This window comes from Mercenaria mercenaria, chromosome 8 (assembly GCF_021730395.1).
Source record: "Mercenaria mercenaria strain notata chromosome 8, MADL_Memer_1, whole genome shotgun sequence".
NCBI classification, from domain to species: Eukaryota; Metazoa; Mollusca; class Bivalvia; order Venerida; family Veneridae; genus Mercenaria; species Mercenaria mercenaria.
The window spans coordinates 74,772,501-74,799,456 of record NC_069368.1 but is presented as its reverse complement, the minus strand read 5'-3'; the positions used below and the strand labels follow the sequence as shown (position 1 = coordinate 74,799,456).

The 26,956-nt window shown below is 35.9% G+C and overlaps 1 protein-coding gene across 2 annotated transcripts in view; it reads right to left on the bottom strand.

The window, feature by feature from the left end:
* Nucleotides 1-17,211, bottom strand: part of LOC123566053 (uncharacterized) — a 39,301-nt gene extending 22,090 nt beyond the window's left edge. For both annotated transcript variants that reach the window (XM_045359884.2, XM_045359885.2), the window contains exons 1-2: nucleotides 17,059-17,211; nucleotides 904-1,152 (exon numbers count right to left, since the gene is read on the bottom strand). In XM_045359884.2, coding sequence (XP_045215819.1) covers nucleotides 904-1,152; nucleotides 17,059-17,172 — 363 coding nt within the window. In that variant the 5' untranslated portion in view covers nucleotides 17,173-17,211. The remainder of the gene's footprint in view (nucleotides 1-903; nucleotides 1,153-17,058) is intronic.
* Nucleotides 17,212-26,956: the final 9,745 nt, after the last annotated feature.

Below are 26,956 nucleotides of genomic sequence, written 5' to 3'. Positions count from 1 at the left end.
TATCGCTCACCTGCCTTAGCTCTTACCCTAGATAACCAAGTATTTAATATGACCTAGATTTCTTTTGCATAAATATTCTTACCAGGCTAAAAAATTAAGCAGAACATGATAAGTTTTTCTTTTAAATGACCAAGTGACCTGGTTTTTTACTCTAGATGAGCTCATTTCGAGTATGAACTAGACTTTACAATAAAAACAACTGTGGTAGAGGTAAACCAATGAAACATTTCAGTGAAAATATAGCAGTAAAGTGAAGCTTTTGTTTTATTTCAGGTCTGGCTGTCCCTATGTACACATGAGCGGAACAGTCTGACTCTGAGCAACTTTGTAAGGGGACCATCCAAGGAATGTTCATTCCAACACTTCAACAACTTCCACCAAATGGTTTTAAATGACAAATTATTTGAAACAAAATGTGAACAGACAACATTACAACCAGATGTCAGACTGTGAGTGATCACAATATCTCACCTTGAGCTCATGGTCCTCTGTTGCGCTTAAAGAAAAAAGCTCTGAAAAATTTACATGGTTGCGAACTGTGTGACTCCCATGATCAACACAGCCTAAAGGCAAGCCAAAGTGTAAAATATAAAGATAATATTGTATTTTGTGCTGCCATACTATGACGATAAAAAGAAAGAAAGACAGCATATACAAATGTATAGCATGCAACCCTATTGTAATACATGCAAGATATGCAAACAGACACACACAGTCAACAGAAAGATGAAGAAAAGATGAAAATATTTATGTTAGCTGAGCATTGGTGAATGTTTCATGCTAGACTAATATAGGCTCAGATGGCAATCATGTAGAGAATGTAAACAGTTTGGGAAGGCCTATTTCAACTTTGGTTAAAGCTATTATAGATTCACAATGCAGCAATACTGGGCCAAAATTTACCCATTTTTGTTTGGCTTGGGCTTCCAGATCTTTGAACTCATCCACTGTAAGATTGTTGGCTCTTGATACACACGTTGCACAGAACTTTGCTCTCTTTTTGTTCTTCTGACTCACTGGTTCATAACCAAGAAGTTGAAATATGAACTGTGCCATCTTAGGTATCTGGGATGGCCATTTTAGCTGGGTATCACACCCTCCCCATTTGTTGTGCCATGGATTTTTGCACATTATCCCTCCTTCTGTTTCCACCTGAAACAGTGAATACTAGACCAGTATAAAATGATCAATGCTCATGTGAAGTTTGATACAACAGTAACTAAGCAGTTATTTATCTACCAAATACAATAAACAAAGGTGCTATTAATCTTTTTCCCAATTTTTACTCATTTATGGGTCATAACTCTGGAGATAATGGTATGCATTGGCTGGTTATCAAACTTGCCCTAGATTTACACAGCCTATATCATAGCATGGCTCCCCGGCTGCATGGTTATTTTTATATAAATACTGGAAACATTTTACAAGAAAATTTTAAGCCTCTAAAATTGCACAATTTTATCTGATGGCTGAACCATACACCTTGGAGCCAGGGGCAATAAAATATGTCAATGTAAAAACAACCTGCTGGAGTTACTTCCCTCTTAGTGAAGAAAGCTGATATATGTAAATAAGAACAAACATAGGGACGGGAGCCAGTCTACCTATATCAGTGTAATTTAGCTTGAAGAAAAATAATCTAGTAACTATATAGATACTCATTATTTCACAGTTTTCACTAATTCAAGGGTCATAATGGTCCAAACTGACTGGTCAATGAACCTGAATATGATTTTATATCTTCTGTGTTGAGAACAAAGAAAAAAATTGTAGCTATTAAGATTTATTGTCAATTCGACTATATTGATTCAATTCCAGAAATATTGAACTGGTGGATTCTTGGACCCGGGACTTGGACTTTGACATATATTTTTATACATTTTGTATACACTTTGTATTTTAGCTTTGATTACAAATTATCTCAAGTGTCAAGCACGTCTGAAGCTACGAAAGAATGAAATGTCTGCCTAGCAAGTCCTACATTTTCTAGGTGTCCTACATCAATCTATTTAAGAATTAAGTATGTCTACTGATATTTAGTACTAATTTAAACAAGAGCTATCACAGGAGTCAGCGCACTCCACTATTTCAATGCTGGGTAGTGAAACTGGGCATATCTGAGGAAGCTGGAGCTGGAGCTGGAGTGTTTAATGACTCAAATGTGGATGAAGATACCAGACAATACCTTAAGTCTGATTCAAATGTATTAAGTAATAACAGAGATAAAGATAAAATGTATCAAAATATTCAATGAGTATAAAGAGACATAATTGATGCAAACTTTCGGCAACAGTAATGCACTATGTGTCATATCATGTCACTAATAATGTGGAATAACTACCTTAAGTTTGAATCAAATCTCTATAGAAATAATTGAGAACAAAAGTGCATCACTACTTAAATCTGAAATTCTAAGTAAAAAGAGGGCATAACTCATATCATATTGGTGCTAGCATTGTGGATCTTGAGTCATATGTGTAGGTGATGATGTGGAACAACCATTTTAAGTTTGAACTAGAGCTGCTTTTGAGAAAAGTGCATGTCTCCCACAACTGCCAAATCATCTGAATAATAGTGTATGAGAAAACCATGCACCAGGACCTCAACTGCCTAATCATCTGATATGATTAGGTCTTGGGGCTAAAAGGACTCATACACTACTAATGATTAGTAGTATATGAGTCCTATTAGCCAAAAGACCTGAGCGATTTTCGATAATTCAAGGACCATAATTCCGAAGAGCCTGGGCCGATTTGGCTAGCTATCGCACTTTGGCCGAGGACTTATTGGCAAAGACATTTTGTTCAAGTTTGGTGAAAATTGGACTTAAAGCACAGACAAGTGGGGCTAAAAGGACTCATATACTACTAATGATTAGTAGTATAGGGATCCTTTATGTGTCCCAAGACCTGAGTGTTTTTCGGTAATTCAAGGACCATAATTCCGAAGTGCCTGGGCCGATTTGGCTAGTTAGCGAACATGGCCGAGGACTTATTGCCAAAAACATTTTGTTCAAGTTTGGTGAAGATCGGATGAGAAATGTTCGACTTAAAGTGCAGACAAGATTTGTGACAGACTAACAGACAGACACACACACACATAGAGGAGTAAATTAATATGTCTCCCACACCACTGTGTGGTGGGAGACATAATCAATTACATTTAGTAACTACAGTTATATGGTGAAAAAGCACCAAAATTAAACTAAAATTCTAAGCAAAAAGGGGGCATAATTCATGAAATACTGGTGCAAGAGTTATTGTCCTTGTGGAGTGTGTGATGATATGGAATAACTATTTTATTGGCCTTGCGGGTGCTGACGCTCATCTGATTTTTTTTGTATAATAGAAATATTGTCCTACCCATGATTTTCTAAGTCTAAAAAGGGCCATCATTCTTGCAAAAAGCAGGATAGAGTTATGTTTCTTGATGTACAGTGTCCACTTATGATGGTGAAAAACTGTTGCAAGTTTTAAAGCAATAGCTTTGATAGTTTATGAGAAAAGTTGACTTAAACATAATATTCAACCAAGAAAATGATTTTTCTAAGTCCAAAAGCGGCAATAATTATTGCAAAAAGCAGGATGGAGTTATGTTGCTTGCTTTACAGGGTCAGCTTATGATGGTGAACAACAGTTGCAAGTTTTAAAGCAATAGCTTTGATGGTTTAAGAGAAAAAGTTGACCTAAACATAAAACTTAACCAAGAAATCTGATATTTTCTAAGTCCAAAAGGGGCCATCATTCTTGCAAAAAGCAGGATGGAGTTATGTTTCTTGCTGTACAGGGTCCACTTATGATGGTGAAAAAACTGTTGCAAGTTTTAAAGCAATAGCTTTGATAGTTTAGGAGAAAAGTTGACCTAAACATAAAATTTAACCAAGAAAACTGATTTTCTAAGTCCAAAAGGGGCAATAATTCTTGCAAAAAGCAAGATGGAGTTATGTTTCTTGATGTACAGGGTCTGCTTATGATGGTGAACAAGTATTCCAAGTTTCAAAGCAATAGCTTTGATAGTTTAGGAGAAAAGTTGACCTAAACATAAAACTTAACCAAGAAATCTGATATTTTCTAAGTACAAAAGGGGCCATAAATCTTGCAAAATGCAAGATGGAGTTATGTTTCTTGCTATACAGGGTCAGCTTATGATGGTGAACAAGTATTCCAAGTTTCAAAGCAATAGCTTTGATAGTTTAGGAGAAAAGCTGACCTAAACATAAAACTTAACCAAGCAACGCCGACGCAGACGCCGACGCCGAAGCCGACAACCGCTCAAGTGATGACAATAACTCATCATTTTTTTTCAAAAAATCAGATGAGCTAAAAAGGGGGCATAATTCATGAAATACTGGTGCAAGAGTTATTGTCCTTGTGGAGTGTGTGATGATATGGAATAACTATTTTAAGGTTTAATCAAACCCATTTTGTAATACTCTTTAACCTTAAATTTAAAGAAAAAAGGGGAATAATTCATTAATTATTGGTGCCAGAGTTATGGCCCTTATGTCATATAATAGTAGTGATAATGTGGAATAAGTATTAAGTTTGAATTAAATCCTCTCAGTAATAACAGATATAGTAAAAATGCAAAAAAAAAAATTCTTAAATTCTAAGTAAAAAGGGGGCATAATTCATGAAAACTTGGTGCCAGAGTTGTGGACCTTGTGTCGTATGATGTGGGTGATAATGTGTAACAACTATTTTAAGTTTGAATCAAATTCATGAAATAATAACTGAGATAGAGTGAAAGTGCCTCAAAAATTTAACCCGAAATTCTAAGTTAAAGTAAAATGGGGGGATAATTCATAAAATATTGGTGCTATAGCTATGGCCCTTGTGCCAAATGATGAGGGTTATGATGAGGAATAACTATTTTAAGTTTGAAACAAACCATTGAGTAATGACAGAGATAAAGACAAAGTACATCAAAACTTTAACCAAGGTGCAGACGTTAAAGGGCGCCAACACGGGGTCGAGTAGGACATCTCCCCATACTTCGTACAGTCGAGCTAATAACAGCTTACTTAATTATATTTGTCTTAAAATGCAAATGTTTATAAGTTATAGTCACTGGTTAGAAGCACTCTGATGCTGTTTTCATTGTTGCCATTCTAAAACAAATATTGAACAGTGTCAAACTGCCACAAAATACGCATTTTTAATATCGCAAATTACTGTTTTTCTTAAATGCTCTACTCAATAAGCAGAATAATTGTCAATTTTCTGCATTTTACCTGATTCAAGGGCTTTTACTCCAGAGCTACTGAGTATTCTGCTACTGAGACTATTCTGCTACTGGGACTATTCTGCTACTGGGACTATTCAGCTACTGAGACTATTCTGCTATTGAGACTATTCTGCTACTGAGACTATTCAGCTACTGGGACTATTCTGCTACTGGGACTATTCTGCTACTGGGACTATTCAGCTACTGAGACTGTTCAGCTACTGGGACTATTCTGCTACTGAGACTATTCAGCTACTGAGACTATTCAGCTACTGAAACTATTCTACTACTGGGACTATTCAGCTACTGGGACTATTCAGCTACTGGGACTATTCTGCTACTGGGACTATTCTGCTACTGAGACAATTCAGCTACTGAGACTATTCAGCTACTGAGACTACTCTGCTACTGAGACTATTCTGCTACTGAGACTATTCAGCTACTGAGACTATTCTGCTACTGAGACTATTCTGCTACTGGGACTATTCTGCTACTGAGACTATTCAGCTACTGAGACTATTCTGCTACTGAGACTACTCTGCTACTGAGACTATTCAGCAACTGAGACTATTCTGCTACTGAGACTATTCAGCTACTGAGACTATTCTGCTACTGAGACTACTCTGCTACTGAGACTATTCAGCAACTGAGACTATTCTGCTACTGAGACTATTCAGCAACTGAGACTATTCTGCTACTGAGACTACTCTGCTACTGAGACTATTCAGCAACTGAGACTATTCTGCTACTGGGACTATTCTGCTACTGAGACTATTCTGCTACTGAGACTATTCAGCAACTGAGACTATTCTGCTACTGAGACTATTCTGCTACTGAGACTATTCAGCTACTGAGACTATTCTGCTACTGAGACTATTCTGCTACTGGGACTATTCTGCTACTGAGACTATTCAGCTACTGAGACTATTCTGCTACTGAGACTACTCTGCTACTGAGACTATTCTGCTACTGAGACTATTCAGCTACTGAGACTATTCTGCTGGTGATAAAATTTGGCCAAGATAATATGCCAATAAACATTCTGACTAAGTTCACCAAACACTGGATAAGAAGTGTTTAAGTTATTAATCAGACACTGTCAATTATTGCAATTTTGAGTAAGACAGGGGCCATGACTCAAGACTGACTAGGACTATCTAAGTGTTTATTGAACTGGTCAGAGATATTATACCTATTTATATTGTAACCAGGTTTAGTGAACACAGGATAAGAACTATAACATTAGAGGAAACTGTCAATTTTTGCAATTTTGAGTTATACAAGGGTCATAACTATGGGTAATCTAATGTAGAAGAGACATTTTTATTAGTCAGTTTTTATATCCTAATTCTCAAATTTGATTGGATGTGATATTAAATATTTCATTGGTTGCTATATTCAACTTATAATAAGAATAAAATAATAAATATGTTAATTTTCAGATCTATTGTATTTTATTCTAAAGTTTTTATAGAAATTAATTTTGATTAACTGACAGCTTTGGCAGGAAATACTTTTATTCTCAAGTTCTTTTAAAATAAAACATATCAAGATCTATTTTTTTTATTATCTGCAGTCCGTAGGCTATGGTATATCTTTTTCAAAAATAGGGTTTTTGTAATAGATCTAACTGATTTTGTAGCATTTCAAAATGGTCTGGAAGAAGTGACACGTTGTGTATTGTTAACTCTTCCGCGCTACGGATCAGTAATGTTTAAAACCAGTTTCCAAGTTTATTCAACATTTTCTCAGTTTGCACATATACATACTAAACCATAAAAATAATACATAATACTTTTTATAGAAGTTATTTGATTTAGTCATGCAACATGACGAATACAGATCTAGCACTAGATCGCATCAAATATCTGACAACATAACATTTTTTTAACTTCTTGGCCTATTAAAATCATAGCAGCTGTTTCTTTTATCTTTCAGAGATTTTTTAAGTGTCTTCAAAAACCAGATCAAAAAATAAAAAATTAAATAAACAAGGAGCTGCGTTCAATAAACGCTTGATGCCCCAGTGGCATCCTTGTCGATACAAATCAACCTATGTCCAAAACGAGGTCAAGGTCAAACTGAGGTCAGGTGATGTTTGAAGATGAGGAATGGTCACAGGTTACATCTGTATTAGTATCAATTCATTCTTGTAAGCGGTATTGATGCTAGACGAAAAGGTCCCATTTGGTTAACCAAGAGATGGCCCATATAAAGCAACCTAAGTCCAAAATAAGGTCAATATCTAGGTCAAACTGAGGTCAGGTGATGTCTGAAGATGAGGAATGGTCACAGGTTACATTTGCATTAGTATCAAGTCATTCTAGTAAGGGGTATTGATGCTAGACCAAACGGTCCCATTTGGTTAACCTCGTACGGACGGACGAACGAACCAACCAACCAACGGACAGACGAACTGACAGGACAATCACTATATGCCTCCCGCATCAGTAGATGCCGGGAGCATAAAAATAAATGTCCTCTGAGTCAAAAATTAGTTTGGTGAAATGATTTTACAATTTCAAATGAATTATATTTCGGGCATATGTATAATTAAGGTTATTTATGTAGTATTAATCCCTTTGTCAACTGACACGCAAATAACAATGATGTGCAACTTCCTAATATCATAAGACCCTGAAGGCATACATCAAAGGGGTAAGACAGGAAATTACCATAAGGCCCTGAAGGGGTACATCAAAGGGATAAAACAAACAAGACATTAATCTCTGAATTAGTGATAGTCATTAGGAACTGGTCAAAACTGATTTTCATTAATATACCACATACTGACTGGTTTCCATAGTGATTCAAGTGACATGATTTAGGCAACTGGAATGAATGCTTTAATTTTGGGGTATGCGGAAACAGTCTATTGTGACAGTTTAACACTTTACAAAAATTATGGATATTGAGAAATATATGACTAAAATTATTCTAGACATAGCATGCAAATTATCGTTCACAGTTTTAAATAATTGATAATTTACAAAACAGTGATCAATATTTTCGTAAACAGATGTAGTAGTTTAAGCCATCAATTCATTAATATGTCCCAGCCCTTCATAAAATGAAGCTAGCATGCATATATCATTATATCTTCACATGTAGCACGGTAGATGTCATATTACATTTTAAACCAGGTTTTTTTCGGCTGTTTTTCGGCTATATTCCCAATGCCAAAAAGTATATATTTTTCCCAAAATGAGTGCAAAAATTCCCAATCTACATTCTGATAATAATTCCATCAAAACTGCACAAACATTGACCAAATTATGGACAATTTTGTAATGGAAGTATGTTAAAGAGGTTGCACAATGTGAAACAAGTGTATGTGGTAGTGCTTGAACACATCCTTATTATATCCTATGGGACTAAATATTTCCCAATTTGGAATATTTACACGTCAAAATTCCCAATTTTAGGGGTATAGGCTATGTTCCCAAATTAGCTAGAAAAAAACCCTGTAAACAATAGTAACATACAAAAAAATCGCTTCATGTTATAAATACAGATAAAGATCTACTATTGTGATCCTGATATGCTTCGAGGGAGAAAAAATCCCTTCTACAATAATTTTTAATTATTTTCACGCATAATGTACTGACTAATTAAGCTTTAAATTATGGTATCTCTCATTAAATCTTGCACGAATCAGAATTTAGGTAAGACTAAGAGGTGTTGATTTAATTAAATTTGGTGTGATTCAATCACTTTTGACACCACAGTATAAATTATCCTGGCTTTAAGAACTATTTTTAATGTGAAAATAGAGCTACATGCGAACGGAGAAACCCAAATTGAGGAGCTATTTTATTTACTTTTAAAAGAACTCTGATTTCTTGAATTATAATTTTCTTCCAGTCCGTCACAAATATGAGACCTTGCCGCATACACGAATCTATTTATACCAACAGTCAATGTTGAATATGACGTCTAAAACCTAAAAAAAGAAAGGTTTCTTTCTCAGAAGTGATTACTGGAAATCATTAAAAATTCACCGACTTATTAGTTTAATATTGCCCAAAATGTTACTTTAAGCAAAGAAAAACAACCAGCACTAGTGAAACATGAAACGCTAAAATCCAATTACAATTTAGTGTTTGCTGTCACCTCCGCTTGTTGCTACTACAATGCTACGCAACGAGATACGCTGAAGTGCCCGGATATCTGACCTGATCAATAGAAGGAAAACTTTCTGTATTGTTTTGAATGGTAAGTGGGTTGTGGGCAGAGGACATTATGGTCTCTATATATCAAAGAGCCCTTTGCGCACAATTAGTTGAGCTAGTCTAATCTCTAGCAGTTCATAATTGGAGCATGTTTAACACAATTTCCTATGAGAACCCCCAAGAGTCTGATTTCCTTTCTGTGATTTGCTGATGTGCAATTTGTTGAAAATATCATGACTGCACACCCAATAATAGAAAATAATACAGAATATTGGGTTACTGTCTTTCTCGGTCCCGTCTTTCTGAACTTCAAGGTCAAAGTGAATCAACTGTTTTCCCATAGACCCACATTGTAATGTTTTGTGTTATGGGCCTTTCGTAACATTTTGTGATGTTTTTTTTATTTTTCATGAAAATTCCCCACCAGTAAAACATGCATAACTATCGCCTAAAATCAGGGTTGGCATGGTATTTACCGGTGGTAATTACCGGTGGTAATTCCTGGTAATTCCCGTACCGGGAAATACTACTAAAAATTGCAGAAGTGGGAAATACTGGGAAATACTCAAATTTTTTAGCAAAAAACAGTTTATTTTGACAAAAAAAAACACAAAATATCTGTTAAATAACTAGCATTTGCATGCACACATACACTATGGCAAAAATCATATTATATTCCACTGTCAGACCCCTGGTGACCATGAAAGTTCCTTCATCACCAGTCCAACTCCTCTTTGGACCTTAACATGCGATGGAACACCAGTTTTGCTGCTTTTTTCACTCCAAGTCTATTTCTAAGTTTTGTTTGAATGACAGCAAAATTAGAAAACACTTTCTCGATGCCACCAGAGCTAGCTGGCATAAAAAGAAATTTTTTTGCTAGTTCACAAAGTTCCAGACACACAGTTTGTGATCATTCCACAGCACGCCACTACACTGCTCATCTCGAAGAAAGATTGTTTCTTAGATGGTGTACTTGATGATGGTTCACACTCAGATAACTTAACCTGGTCAATATCAATATCCGGCTTTGGAAGCACTTTGACACATTTAGTTCTATGAGTCCTTAATCTGTCACTCTTTGCACTGACAATACATCCACAGTCTTTACACTTTGCTTTTTGTTTTGAACCATCATCAGATTCTATGATATCATAAAAATTCCACACAGGATCTTTGGGCTTCATATTAATGCTAACTGTCACAGGATGAAAAGTGGAATGAAGTACTTTTGAAAAATAAAAAGCAATTACATGTATTTTGAAGTGAACAAATGCTCAGAGGTTTGACTGATGAATTTCTTTCACTGTTTTGTGAAATCACAATGGTGGGAATTATTTTACAGCAAAGTATTGTTACTTTATTTGCAACAAACATGTGCAATAGGATAGTTAAATATAGTGCTTGGGGCTATACTGTATATTCTGTATCATTATAGAATCTGTCAATAATCCACCAATTAGCAGTAACACCTCCCCTGTAGTTTGGAGTGTATAATTGGACTATTTGAAAGGAGTGTAATCTTGTCTGAAGTTAGTATGATAAAATTTTTGGGTCAAATTTACAACGAATGTAAGGCCTGAAGAGTATTCCCCAGTATTTCCCGGGAAATACTGGTATTTCCCGGGAAATACTGGGGAATCCCGCCGTCTCGGGAAATACGAGTATTTCCCGTCTTTTTGCCAACCCTGCCTAAAATGCATCATTCCAAATAATTTCAGCCAGGAATCTTGGATTAGGATTTTAATTTATGAAATTAGATAGTTTTCAAGCATGTTCAACACATATTAGACCAATGGGAGACTACTTTACATCGATATACTACAGAATTCCCTATACTTTTTCAACAAATCAGAGGCCCTGTGCGTTGATTCACTGTGACCACGAGCCCTGATGGTCAAAGGGAAATAACTAACAGGGCCTTTGATTGGTTGAAAAAGTATATGATATTCCGAGACAAATATTTAATATGTAAAGTGGTCTCTCATTGGTGAAAATTTATATCTGTTGAATATGTTTGAAAACTGTTTTATTTCTTAAATTGAAGTTCTAAGCCATGGTTAATGGAGGAAAAAATATTTGAAGTGTATTTTGTTTGAAAATTTTGCTTGTTTTAGTGATTTGGTATTTTCATGAAATGTAAACAAAAATTCACTGCCGGACTGGGGGTTACTGACTTGCGGGTGAAAAAAGTGCACAAAAATGATGGTCAAAATGTATATTTCTGGCTGTTTTCTTTTAGGTCTTGAATAGTTCTTTCACCCTGGGTAGGTGGCATCAAAAGTTTAAATGTTAGGAAAGGGCTATAACCCAAAACATTACAATGTAAGTCTATGGGAAAACTGTTACTTCCTTTTGACCTAAAGGGCACCCTGAATTGCTATATTGCCATGCCATGTGGGTGGCTGTAAACAGAGAAATACACGATGAATGTGTTTTATTTGCATGATAGTGTCTGGTTTAAAACTTTTAAAACATAAAACGTGTCTTCACATAGATTTTCTTTTCTGCCTCAGAAAGCTATATTGCAGCGTATATGCTGTTCTATGCATATTTATATGATTTCGACTGAATTTCAAGCTTATATATGCACAATTGTGAATACAGTAAGCAATAACTGGAACCAGATAGCTCTGTGTAAATCGGAAATCCGAGAAATGAATATTATTTGGCAAAAAGAATAAAAATAGCGTTCTTTTTTATAAAAAAGTATAAGCCCAGTGAATGTCTGAAATGATACAGCTGGACCTTGATCTTGATCATTCTCATACATTTTGTGTTAATTTGCATAAAATTTAGACAAATCTGTATTTGAAACAGTCGCTGGTGTTAAATTTACTTTATTTTCTGTACTATTTTCGAAAAATGAAAAAAGTATCTCTTTCAAAGGTTTATTTGAACGGTAAATAGGGGGCTTTATAGTTAAAATATTAAACTGCTGTTTTATTGAAATATAGTCACGTAATTAGCACATAGCTAATTATGTGAGAAATACGGAATGAACGATATTTCACCATAAAGGGAAACAATTTATCAATCGCGATTGACAATAGATAATAATACTAATCTGTATTACCTCCCTTTAATAGGAAAATACTTATTTTTTGCCTATTTTTATGATGTCTCGTTTATTTTGAGTGACTTAAATATTTTTCGTTTGATTGTGTTAACACATTGACAAAAATGTATGATGCTTCCCCTGTAATGCATTTTTTCTTTTACAGAAACTGAAAAAGGCATTAAAAATTGTGTTCATTTGAGAATTTTCCTACTTTCATCCTTAATCTTCGAGACTACATGAAGATTTATGTCATTTTTTTTTTGCCAGTCTGGTAAAACGTAAATATCTAACAGTGACATTACACTTTCAACAAGTTCTGCACGTCATATTTTCTAATACAGGCTGTAGAATGTAGCATCAGCAGTCAAATTCCTACAATTTCTAGACGTCAGGTGCTTATTTTGACTGCTCCCCGGGGTCCGTTTAACGTATATATAGATTTCAATTTATTAATTTTCTTGACTGTACCATTAATTGCTATATATTCGTTCTGTTTTGATTACACTCTTGCATCCTAAAGTTGTCTGATAGGTGCATAAGGTGCAAAATCTATGAAAACGCGCGATTTGGTGGTGGGTGGGGTAAGAAATAGACCCAACGTCGACATAAATATCAGCAAATTCATGAAATGTACATGCAAGCAATTAGACGGGGCATTTATTAGTACGCATTACTCATTTGAACCATATGGGTAAAATAATAGGAGTACGGTGACTGAAATATCATGGATTTCTTGATTCAAGTAGTAGTAGTTAGTACCACCAAAATTTCATCAGCGATTTTAAGCATATGGGTATCCAAGTAAAAAGGTAATCATATCTCAGTTTGTAAATGTTTATTTTATCATTCTGAGCAATATTTTGTTCAAATAAAAAGAAAGAAGTATCTCTTTAGGTCAAAGGGAAATAACTAACAGGGCCTTGATTGGTTGAAAAAGTATATGGTATTCCGAGACAAATATTTAAGATGTAAAGTGGTCTCTCATTGGTGAAATATCTGTTGAATATGTTTGAAAACTGTTTTATTTCTTAAATTGAAGTTCTAAGCCATGATTAAGGCATCGCCTACAGTGGCGGCCATTTGACTCAAAATTTTACATGCAAATTTTCATAAAAAGAAAAGATGATTAAGTGGTAACAATAGTCAATAAATTTGTCATAATTATGTTTTAAATATCTATGTGAACATATGCAAGTAAATTTATTTATTTATTTTGTTGGGTTTAACGTCGCACCGACACAATTTTAGGTCATATGGCGACTTTCCGGCTTTAATGGTGGAGGAAGACCCCAGGTGCCCCTCCGTGCACTATTTCATCACGAGCGGGCACCTGGGTAGAACCACCGACCTTCCGTAAGCCAGCTGGATGGCTTCCTCACGTTAAGAATTCTACCCCCCAAATGAGGTTTCGAACCCACATCGATGAGGGGCAAATGGTTTGAAGTCAACGACTCTAACCACTCGGCCACGGAGGCCCCCATATGCAAGTAAAAGGTTGTGCATTTCACTACCTGTATTATGCCTTTATTAGATATTTTTCTATGACAAAATTTTGCAATTTTACGTGCAGTCAAACTCAATATATATTCAATACATTTCAAAGATAATTACAGCCAATTGTTAAGCAGACTGTGAAGAATAAAGTCTTCAGAAATTATTTTGAAATTTTACCGGATTACTGAATTATACACAAAAATCCCAACACCATCAATTTATCCAATTTGTGTTATCTGTTCACACATAATTTACACCTATATAAACAGGTGATATAGGATTATGTATAGGTTTACCTGGCTACCTGTGGTCAGTTATGCATGTACAAACAACATTTTAAATTAAATTAACATGGGGTTGTCTTTTTGTGTCTAATGCAATAACCAGGAACAGTTTCGACAAAAATCCATAAGAGTTTGCAGTATACATATTGTACTATGAAATTAACTAAATTTTGTCTTTGTAATATTTTTTATATTGGAGTTTGACTGCACATAAAGTTTCAATATTTTGGGGTAAACTTTCGGTCTAAACAAGACTCTAACATTTTGCAAATGGCATATGTACTATAAATCATCATATGCTTCTTATGTTGATGGTAATTAATCTTATGACCAAGAATTATCAGGCTTATACACAAGCGTGATAAATTTTACCAGAAACTACACAAATTTCCCTCCCCAGCCCGCCAACAAAGATTCAGATCCCTTTAAGTCTTCTATCCAGAAGCAGATAAGAGCCCAATACTGGTCATATATGGAAAGTATCATATTTGACCATGACTCACAACCTGGTAAAAACAAAAAGTTCTACAGTTTCATCAAGCACAACAAAAAAGAAAATGTCGGCATCGCCCCCCTCAAATCAGATGGTCTTACCTACACGGACCCCATCCAAAAGGCTACTATCTTAAACAAACAATTTGAATCTGTCTTTTTCCCTCCCCAGCCCCTTAGTCTGAAGCATATATGTTCCAACATTCTCTCATCCCCAGTCTCCAAGATGAATAAGATCCAGGTCACCACTGAAGGTGTGGAAAAACTGCTCCATGGTCTATCCCCACATAAAGCCTCAGGACCTGATGAACTATCCCCACGCATCCTAAAAGAACTCCACCATGAGATTGCTCCTGTACTTGTCCATATATACAGGTTATCTCTCGAATCTGGCCTAGTACCCAGTGATTGGAAAAAAGCCACTGTAGCCCCCGTATTTAAAAAAGGTCTCAAGTCTAAACCTAGTAACTATCGCCCAATTTCCCTAACTTGCATTGCTTCTAAACTCCTTGAACACATTGTTGTTTCCAATCTTATGACCTATTTTGACAAGCATAAGCTACTTAGCCAGTTCCAGCATGGCTTTAGATCAGGTCACAGTTGTGAGACTCAGCTCATTAATTTCACTCAGGAACTTTACAATAACACTGAACAGGGTCAACAAACAGATGTTATTGTCATGGACTTCTCCAAGGCGTTTGACAAGGTCGATCACGTAAGACTAATTTATAAACTACAAAGCCTTGTGTCAACCAACAAATTACCAATTGGGTCAAATCTTTCCTGTCCAACCGATCCCAGAAAGTCGCTGTTGATGGTCATTTTTCCAGTGAACTTCCTGTACTGTCTGGAGTTCCCCAGAGGTCTGTTCTTGGGCCATGTCTCTTCCTGGTATATATCAATGACTTACCAGACTCGGTCAAATTAACGCAAGAATGTTTGCAGATGACACCATAATATACCTTACCATCAACTCCATTTCAGATAGTGTATCTCTGCAACAAGACCTCATTAACTTAGAAACCTGGGAGAAGACGTGACCCATGGAGTTCAACCCGGACAAGTGTGAAGTCCTTAGAATCTTTAGAAAGAAAAATCCCGTGGTCTACCCCTACAAACTTCACAACATAGAGTTAAAAACTTGTGAGGCAGCTAAATACCTAGGCATAACCATTTCCAAAGATCTAAACTGGTCCAAACATATTGACAATATCACTTCCAAAGCAACTTCCACTCTTCGCTTCATACAACGGAATGTGAAAACTGACAATAAAAAGGTCAAAATTGCTGCCTATAACACCTATGTCCGCCCTCAACTTGAGTACTGTTCAAGCGTCTGGCATCCTTGGCAAAAAACCCTCACTAGCAAAGTCGAAAATGTCCAAAGGTCAGCTGCTAGGTACGTCATGTACGACTACAGTTACACCAGTAGTGTTACACAAATGCTGAAAACTTTAGAATGGAATACACTCCAATAATAGAAGGTTACAAAACTCATTAGTAATGTTTTATAAAATAAGGACCCAGACAGTTGCAGTCGATCAATCTCATCTTATTCCAACTAGAAACCTAAATTACTTAATCCCCATGTCTCACACTCAGTACTTTTCTAACTCCTACTTCCCAAGGACCATCCGTCTCTGGAACTCCCTACCAACTTATGTTAAATCTAGCCCCAGTCTCGGTATCTTTAGAGAGAGGCTGGCGGTGGTCAGTATGTAATTCTATTGCCTCTGCCCCATTTTAACTGTAGCATACTGTCTTTTTTAGCTTTTATTATTTTAACATTGTAACATATCATTTCTTTAACAACTGTTTCTCTGACAGCGCCGCCCAGAGATAGTCGGAAATCGACGGTTGGGTGAAAGATGTAGATGTAGATAATTTGACCAGCTGTTAAGGCTTTAGTGCAGTTTTCAAGAGAAAAATTCTCTGCCTGAAAATATGAACTGATACTGAGTTGTGACTGTGGCGATGCCTTAATGGAGGAAAAAATATTTGAAGTGTATTTTGTTTGAAAATTTTGCTTGTTTTAGTGATTTGATATTTTCATGAATTCACTGCCGGACTGGGGGTTACTGACTTGCGGGTGAAAAAAGTGCACAAAAATGATGGTCAACATGTATAATTCTGGCTGTTTTCTTTTAGGTCTTGAATAGTTCTTTCACCCTGGGTAGGTGGCACCAAAAGTTTAAATGTTAGGAAAGGGCTATAACCCAAAACATTACAATGTTAGTCTATGGGAAAACTGTTACTTCCCTTTGACCATTGTTGTTCATACTCATAGCGAAAACATATTGCATTTGGGACGTTTTCCATTATGTTTCACCTTTTGATCAGTAGATGCTGATCTGCTTGGGTAGTCATTAGAAATGTCTTCATCTGAGTCGTCATCAATGATCAGAACATCATCATCGTCAAATATATTACCAGAATTTGACATTTTTTTTGGCAGTGCTGACTTTAGGTATGCAATCACTAAATTTCTACTTTTAGGTCAGACACTGCTATTTATTTTCTAACACAATGGCCCCTGCGCGACATATTGTAAATTCTGCGTTCCCTTTTCACTTTAACCCCTTTACTTTTTATTTATTTTCTTTTGTAAACTGACATATACGAAAACCCTGAACATGGTTAATAAGATTTTGAAAGACACTTCTATAAATAAACTCCAAATTATTGTTACTGTAATAATATTTAGCCTGGTTTTTAAACCACCTTCCCATTTATAGTGATTCACTGATGCACATTTTTAAGTTCTCTAAGGTGCGTATCATTACATTTGTTAAGTTATCTGGTATTATGCTGGGTACCTTACAAAGTTAGGAAGTATGTTCTATCAAAAGACAGGGCTCCAGTGCGACAAGTGCGAAGCCCCCCTCCCCCGTCCCCTATTTTTCGGGAAAGTTTACAAACCTCATTCCATTAGCATGCTTCTTATGCTATTTCTATCTATTTTCTGTATTATTTACTGTAGTCTGTATGCAAAATATTTATTACTTTATCAACACCAGTGGTATTTAAACTGCAGTAAAAATTTGAAAATTGGGTGCAACAATAATCTAGTACACAAGGGAGGATCCAAGGGGTTGTTTTCTAAGTGAGTATACACCCGACCCTTCTAGAGACTCCTTCAACTTAATGAATACATGGAATTTTATTTTTAAAAATTCCTGCTAAGCCATGTAGTATTCCATTAGGCGAAAAAAAAGACGAACAAATAAAGAAGACTGGTCTTAAGACTTTAATTATTTATAAACAAGAATTTCTTACATAGATTATTTTACTAGCCAGAGAACTGTATTTAGACTCATTTGCTAGAGATATTTCTAAACTTAGAATTTTACGGACATTAACTGCATTAAAAAATCTTTACAATACTATAGTGTGATACTGAATGGTAGCAAAAGGTCTGTCAGTCACTATGAGAAGCTATCATATGTACAGTAATGTAATTCTGATAGTAAATAACTTGTCATAGAAGTTCATCTTGAAAACAAATGCATTTTGAACCATTATTTTCTTCATTATTTATGAAATACTATGACATTATCTCTTAGAAAAACATTAAAAAAGAACAGCAGTAATAGCAACTGCATTAGATAATATTACAGTTCTTTTCATGAATCATTAAAAGATATATGGCCTAGAAGAGAATTCATTAATAATTATTGACTTCATTAAATTGACTGCAAATAACAAATCTGCCCAAGAATATATCAAAATTTGATTTTATGTGCAGACAGGAAGGGATTTTTTCGCCTGAGAACGAAATGGAGTTACTTCTAAAATGTAGCTTGGAAGTACACAACAAGAAAAGTCCCAACTGCCTGTAGTGGGATTCGAACAGTGTTGCATTTTCCATTACTGCTCATGAACAGACTCAATCAAACTAATTTTCACTGTTTGCCTTGTTCTCGGTGTTTTTGAGGGATCTACTTTTCAGATTTTATTTACTTCACAACAGCGGATGTTAAGTGCTGTGTGGCGGCCGTAAAAAGTCTCCCCGACTTCATCTCAGTGTTGTTATAGTTTCTGGTATTTCGGGATCATTGATTTCAACTCATTTAGATTTGAAGATTGAATACTGCTTAAGCCGGTGCTAGGGGGCGTGGGCAGTGTTGCATTTTCCTTTACTGCTCATGAACAGACTCAATCAAACCGAGTCTGCATTTTTCACTGTTTGCCTTGTTCTCGGTGCTTCCGAGGGATCTTCTTTTCAGATTTTAAAGATGCAGACTATGCGTAAGTGACCGTAACACTTCCCCTCTTCAAAGAAGTCATCATTTATGATGACATGTAAGCCATTTTGGCACAGTAAGTGCCATTTTCTGCACGAGATGAAATCCGTATCCCGGACAAGCCCCTATCTTACAACTTTGTGGCACAATTCAAACTTGAGGCGCTTGGGTGCTAGTCCAATGCTCATACCGCTGAGCCAAAGAGATGTTTTTCTATTATATGAGATAGATATTCCAGTTTCAAAGCTGAACTAGATTTCGAAGAGACAAACATTTTGACAAAGTTTTATGAAAATCAAAAAGAAAATGTGACCTCTAGAGTGTTAACAAGGTTTTTTTCTATCATTCGACCTTAGTTTGAGTGGCTAGTTTAAGATCTCTGGTAACTGAGTTTTCAACTTGACTTATATTTTAAAAAGGCTAAACATTCGGGCAGACGTTTATGAAGATCTAGTAGTAAAATTGTGGCATTGAGTGTAAACAATGTTCTTTACGATTTGACGAAGTGACCTAGTGTTACACCTTCGGTAACGTAGTTTTGTAATTGACCTAGATTCATAGAAACAAATATTCTGACGATTTTACAACAATAAAGTAAAAAAGTGAGGCTTCTAGAGTATTAACAAGATTATTTTATGATTTCACCTAGTGACCTTGTTTTTGACCACATGTAATCCAGTTTTAAATTCAAACTAGATTTTATAAAGACAAACGCTCTGACAATTAAAAATAAAGTTTCAAAAAGGTCAAACAGAAAATATGGCCTTTAGAGTGTTAATACTGTTTACCTTATATTTGACTTTGTAACCTAGATTTTTACCACTAGTTGCCTAGTTTTAAACCTCACCTAGACTTCATAAAAACAAACATTCTGGTAAAGTTTTAAGAATATCAAACAGGAAATGATACATCTAATCTAGAGTGTTAACAAGGTTTTTCTATGATTTTACCTAATGACCTAGTTTCTGACCTTAGGTAACCCATTTTTCAAATTTGGATTTCACAGAGACAAAGAGTCTGACTCTTTTCATTGACATAGTGTCCTAGTTTTTGACCCAATATGACACAGTAACAAATTTGTTCGAGTGTTGAGTGTATACAATTATAATATTCTGACCAAGTTTCATGAAGATTGGCCTAAAACTGGATCTAGAGAGTTCAGAATCACACCTCGACAAAAACAGTTACCACAAAGCCTACATTGAGCGCTTTGTGCTCAGGTGAGCTAACAATGCAGATTTGTTTTCAGCTGTTGTTGAGAAATAGTAAGTTGCTGCGATTACGTTACTGTTACCAAATATTATCAACACATAGAGATCTATTTTTGCTCTTAAAATCAAGCTAAGAAGACTTTGTTCTTGTTAAAGGTAAAGTTCTGTTTATAGAAACTATTGCTGTTTGAACCACAGTACGGACCAACATATGATAAATCAAGGTACGAATGCAAGTAGCAATACTAAATCCTAGTACCCATTGTTTGTTTTTAGCTCACCTGTCATAATATCTCGGTTCCTTTCGAAAACTGGCCAGATCCCATCATGGGTTCCAGAGTTATGGCCCCATAAAGGGCCAGAATTCGCTATTTTTGGCTTGTGAACACGATAGAGACCAGATTTTGCAATCAACTTTAATCAAACTTGCACACAACCTGTATTGGAATAATATCTCATTTTCCTTTTAAATACTGGCCAGATCCCATCATGGGTTCCAGAGTTATGGCCCCTTAAAGGGCCAAAAGTTGCTATTTTTGGCTTGTGAACACGATAGAGACCACATTTTGCAATCAACTTTAATCAAACATGCACACAACTTGTACTGGCATAATATCTCGGTTCCTTTCGAAAACTGGCCAGATCCAGTCATGGGTTCCAGAGTTATGGCCCCTTAAAGGGCCAAAATTTGCTATTTTTTGGCTTGTGAACACGATAGAGACCACATTTTGCAATCAGTTTTTATCAAACTTGCACACAACTTGTACTGGCATTATATCTCGGTTCCTTTCGGAAACTGGCCAGATCCCGTCATGGGTTCCAAAGTTATGGCCCCTTAAAGACCCAAAATTTGCTATTTTTGACCCTACTTTTAAGACACAGCTTTGAAACTGTGAATGTGCAGTTTTGCACACCAATCTTTAAACTTACTTTCAGTGACCATCAATGTGACCTACTGACCTGCTTTATTTTTTTAGATCACCTGAGCAATGCTCATGTGAGTTTTTCTGATCGCTCGCTGTCCGGCGTCCGTCATCTGTCTGTCGTCCGTCAACATTTAGCTTGTGTATGCTATAGAGGCTGTATTTTGCAGCTGATCTTCATGAAATTTGGTCAGAATGATAACATTGATGAAATCTAGGCCAAATTTGAAAATGGGTCATCTGGGGTCAAAAACTAGGTCTCTTGGTCAAATCAAGGAAAAACCTTTTGTATGCGATAGAGGCTGTATTTTTCAATTGATCTTCATGAATTTTGGTCAGAATGATAACCTTGATGAAATCTAGGCCGAGTTCGAAAATGGGTCATCTGGGGTCAAAAACTAGGTCACTAGGTCAAATCAAAGAAAAACATTGTGTGTGCGATAGAGGCTGTATTTTTCAATTGATTTTCATGAATTTTGGTGGGAATGATTGCCTTGATAAAATCTAGGACAGGTTGGAATATGGGTCATCTGGAGTCAAAAACTAGGTCACTAGGTCAAATCAAGGAAAAACCTTGTGTGTGCAATAGAGACTGTTTTTTTTTTCAATTGATTTTCATGAAATATGGTCAGAATGTTTGCACTGATGAAATCTAGGTCAATTTAGATGACAAGTCATCTGGGGTCAAAAACTAGGTCACTAGGACAAATCAAAGAAAAACCTTGTGTGTGCGATAGAGGCTGTTCTTTTTTTCTTCAATTGATCTTCTTGAAATTTGGTCAAGCCTATTCTTTGATTTGACCTGGTGACCTAGTTTTTGAACCCACAAATTCATCCGATATATCATGCAGACAAACATTCTATATGGCTGAAAGGCCATTTTACATCCTAGGGGGCACATTTTTGATTCTATCTTCATAAAACGTGGTGAGAATGTTTGTTATCATGAAGTCTTGGATGATTTCAAATCTGGGTCAAAAACTAGGTCACTAGGTCAAATCAAAGGAAAAGCTTGTATACATTCGAGAGGCCATGTTTTTGCTGCAATCTTCCCGAAACTTTGTCAGAATGTTTTTTTAATGAAATTTTGGTTCGAAGTTCGAATCTGGGTCATGTGGGGTAAAAAACTAGGTCACTAGGTCAAATCAGAGAAAATGCTTGTTTACACTCAAGAGGCCGCATTTTTTGGCCCTATCTTATTGAAAATTGGTCAGATTATTTGTCTCCATGAAATCACTAGGTAAAACATGTTTACATTGTTATGGTGTGTTACTCGGGTGAGCGTTTTTTTTTTGTTGTTGTTGTTGTTGTTTTTTTATCCATTGTTGCTCCTTTTTTATCCACATTAGGAAAATGGAATTATAAAATAAGAATTCAATGTGAAGGAATGGGATTTACATGTAAAACTTCTGATCACTCTGGTCTTAAAGAGAATGGGACAGCCATCAAAAACAGTTATCATACATAGTTTTTTTACAAATGAGAGATTATGCATTACCATGGAAACACAAGCCCCACAACATATACATTTTAAGTTTATATGAGAAAGCTAAAGTACACATAAATGAAATTATCAACTATGCAGACTTGTATGGATAACATTGAAACCGAAATACACTGAAAAGTGTTAAATATTTGTATTATCCTTCTTCTTTCAATGCAAAATACCTTTTAAGGGTCATGTGCTTCAAACCTGGATAGAAACTGTACTTGAAGTGACAGAGATAAAAACTAATTTATGAACTCGAGATTGTAGCAGCTTAAACATACTAGATGCCCACAGCACTCCGGGAGAACTACGTTCCAACGTAAGTCATGTCTCAACGATATAATGTGACATATCTCAACGATTTCTGGTTGCGGTATCGCTCAATGTGACACGGCTTATATTATTTTCATATATAGCAATTACTTTTATGATATTTACTTATGTCTTGACTTGAACATGTATTCAGATTCTAGAAGTAATCGCATAAATTTATCAAAACATTTAAATTTCAAAAACAGTTGTCTGTTATTTAGAAAATAGAATCATTTTGCTATTTTCCAGAATAAAACAAATATACTACATTTTTCAACAGCAATACTTACTGACAGTCAACGATCGATTAAAGGCGATACCAGTTATAATCTTAGAAATATATTACTGCAACTGCTTTATCATAAACAGGCAATATTTATTTAATATCATGTTCCTCATTCTAACCGATGATGTTACTAACTCTAAACGCGACATAGGTAAGCGTTACTGACACTCATCGAAGTCTTGCGGCTAAACATTACTTATATTCGAGTGAAGTGTACCAGCAAGTCTGTGACTGAACATCAGATTTTGTTCAAAGTATGTACATATGTACTTGTATTTTTTTATCCGTTTCTTTTATTATCATTTGACGGTTTCCCCAAGATATCTTACTAGCAATATGTACGGGGTAGCCGCGGAGTTGACTTATACTATTGCATGCGCACACCTTAATTATTATTAATGCTGTAAAACGATTCTTTTGAAGCACAGGACGCAACTAAGAAACCTGAAGTAAGCATGTAATCGTAGGTTATTAGATTTGTATCTAGGTATATGCACGCGTTCTGCAGCGGAAATAGAGAAATATTGCGCGAAAAGGCATTGAGTACATACGTTTTTGGTTCTTAAGGTTTGCTTTTTATATTTTTATACACGAGCATTTTTGTGTTTTACATGTCATGCCTTTCTGTTTCCATTACGTGTGAAAGAGATTGACCTGGAGGGGTATACTTTTATTTACACTGTCCCGTGTCTTTGGAACATGGTAAGGGTAAGAGTGAGGATGGGTGCGCACCATAAACCGGTTTAAGCTCCCCAGTGGTGTTTTTGCCACTGACCGTTCCATGGCGGTGCCCCACTGTGTTCCATTGTTTGTTCGTGTTGTCCTTATTCATTATATCAATGATAAAAAAAGTTGTTCTTTAACCCAAGTGGAACTGAAAATGTCCTAGTTAAAGAACTTAAAAACATGACGACATCCATGAAACTGACGTCACAATTGACGACACGCACCCAAAATAAAACTAAAACGTCGATATTTATAGGTTATTGACTTTGCATGTGGATATAATGCACTTGTTCTGCAGCAGTAATATTGCGCAACCTTAGGAGCGAAAGAACGAGTGCATATATCCACAAACAAAGTTTATAACGTCTTTATTACATACCTACTATCAAGTAATTACTTTATGTCTAAATTTTCTTTCTGGTACGAAAACAGGAAAAACACGAGAAGAATTTCTCCGAAAATCTAATAAACAAATCAAGCTGACGCGTATTCATATTTTCCACAAATTGAAACGTCAAATAGATGTCGCAGCGTGCGCGTGGACGTCATGGACATCACGCGATTCTTTCCATTTAAACGTTTAGAAAACATTACTCTCCGATATGAAAGCGTTGTCCGCAATAACATATGTACAGTTTAATATATGGGAGAGTGGTGCCTTTGAGTAATAATGGCCCTGCCAAGGTGATAATAGCTCGAGGGCTATTATTTGCTTTTAGGACCATTAGCACTCAAAGACACCGTTCTCCCATCTATTTACCTGTTTATTACACGTGTATATAATCGTTTAAGAAGAGTTTAACGTGCATTTTTCATTAGTTCAAGCATTTACTGGGTTTTTTCAGTTTCTATACCATTTGGATAAGGGGCTACATGTTGTATAAAATCAAATGCCTTGATAGTTGTACTTTCTTACATAAAGCATAATTTAGGGTTGAAAAGAAAATCATATCATAAAGAATTGCTACGAAGTTAATATATGACTGGGTTGTGCTTTCTTGCCATAATGGCACGTCTAGTGTTATAATCACACAAGGGCTTTATTTCGAGGACTATTATTAAACTAGGTGTGCCATTGCGGCTAGAAGGCACAACCAGCCGTTTATTGACTTTTTTATCATATACCTTCACTTCATATATATTTTGGTATTTTCATTTTAAATATTTTCCAAACACCTAAAAGAATTATTTGTTTTGCTTTTTTATCAACAATGCCATCAATATTTGACAATCGATCTGATTCAGCGACCTTTCGATCGCCATAAATAATGTTGCTTCATGACGTCAACATCAAAACGCGCTGACGTTCTGGTTACCCGGGCCGTTATGGTTATGGCTCCAGAGGCGCACTGCGCCATTATGGATACATAAACAGAAGCCGTAATGACCGTTTTAAACGGCTTTTTGTTACTATTTATAGTAACATATATAATAAGGAAAAATATTGCACGATCGCAGTCCATTGAAACTCAATTGAAATAATTTTAGATACGTAATAAGGAAAAATACACCGGACTGGCCTTTCCGTCGACATTACCAATGCCTGCAAAACCCATCTGGCACCCCAAGCGATGGCTCTCGTGCTGGTTATGACAACTTGTGCTGCTTTGATATTATATGGTATGGTATATGTGAACCTAAGACATTATCATGTACCTTGAGACCTTCTCTTCGTCCTATTTACATGTAGTATTTTTGTCGGTCTGAAATACGTTCATAAAACGATAAAACTAAAGTGGAACTTTGTTATTGTGCTTCACTTGAATGTAATGACGTCACTTCGGCTTACGGACGTTCATTTCTCGCGCTGTGGGTGCATGCTCTGCCATAAGAATGAGTACTGCAAATGAAGTGTTTCTAATTGCTTTTAAATTTCTGTTGTTATTTGTAAAATACGGCATGCAACAAAAATGATCTGTCAGAATGAAACGGTAATTTTTATGCGATATGCAAGAAAATATCCAGTTATGTGTTTACGAACTCGACAGAAATATCCGTCCTGAGGGCACTTGCGCCTGGTCCTTTGGGATCATGGAGTCCATTCAACACATATATAATAGAGTTCCGCTTAAGCCGGTGCTAGGGGGCGTAAGAGGTGTTGCACATTTCATTACCTCTCATGAACAGACTCAATCAAACCGAGTCTGCTATTATTCTTCTTGGTTGCATTCTTTGCTTCCAAAGTATCTTTTTACAGATTTTATTAACTATCACAACAGCAATCTTTAAGTGCCGTGTGGCGGCGGCTGTAAAAAGTCTCCCCGTACTTAGATTCAGTGTTGTTATATTTTCTGGTCCTTTGGGATCATGGAGTCCATTCAACACATATATAATAGAGTTCCGCTTAAGCCGGTGCTAGGGGGCGTGAGAGGTGTTGCACATTTCATTACCTCTCATGAACAGACTCAACCAAACCGAGTCTGTTATTATTCTTCTTGGTTGCATTCTTTGCTTCCAAAGGATCTTTTTACAGATTTTATTATATGGTTACGAGTTATGAAGTCTCAGGTTCCTAATACATTTGCACGACGTAATAATAATTATTATATGCGGATAAAATGAGCAATACGCCTGCACATGGTGTCGAAAACATTTGTTACGAAATAGCTCATTTATGTGGAAAGTTCTTGGAGTAATGCTTTACTATCCTAATTATCTATACAGTATTGATTACCGGCGTACGCATGTACGTACTATCTAATAAGTGTAATTTTCTACAAGTTCAAATGGTAATTATGATGCTGAGACTTTGCAACACTGTATGTGAGACGTTGTCACATAATGTATGTTATCGTTGCGGCCTTGCAACATTTATGTAGCTTACATAAGTGTATTTGTAACTAGTTCGTTGTATCTTGCAAAATGCTACAAATAGCTAATATATCTTCTACACATCAAACTTATCTTTTCAGTTATGAAAACGTAAAATATATGCTTAATTACACATAATAAGTGAATCAACAAGGTCATTCGAAGCGATACCGTAGCTTCATCGTTGAGGTATGTCACATGATATCGATGAGACTTGACTTACGT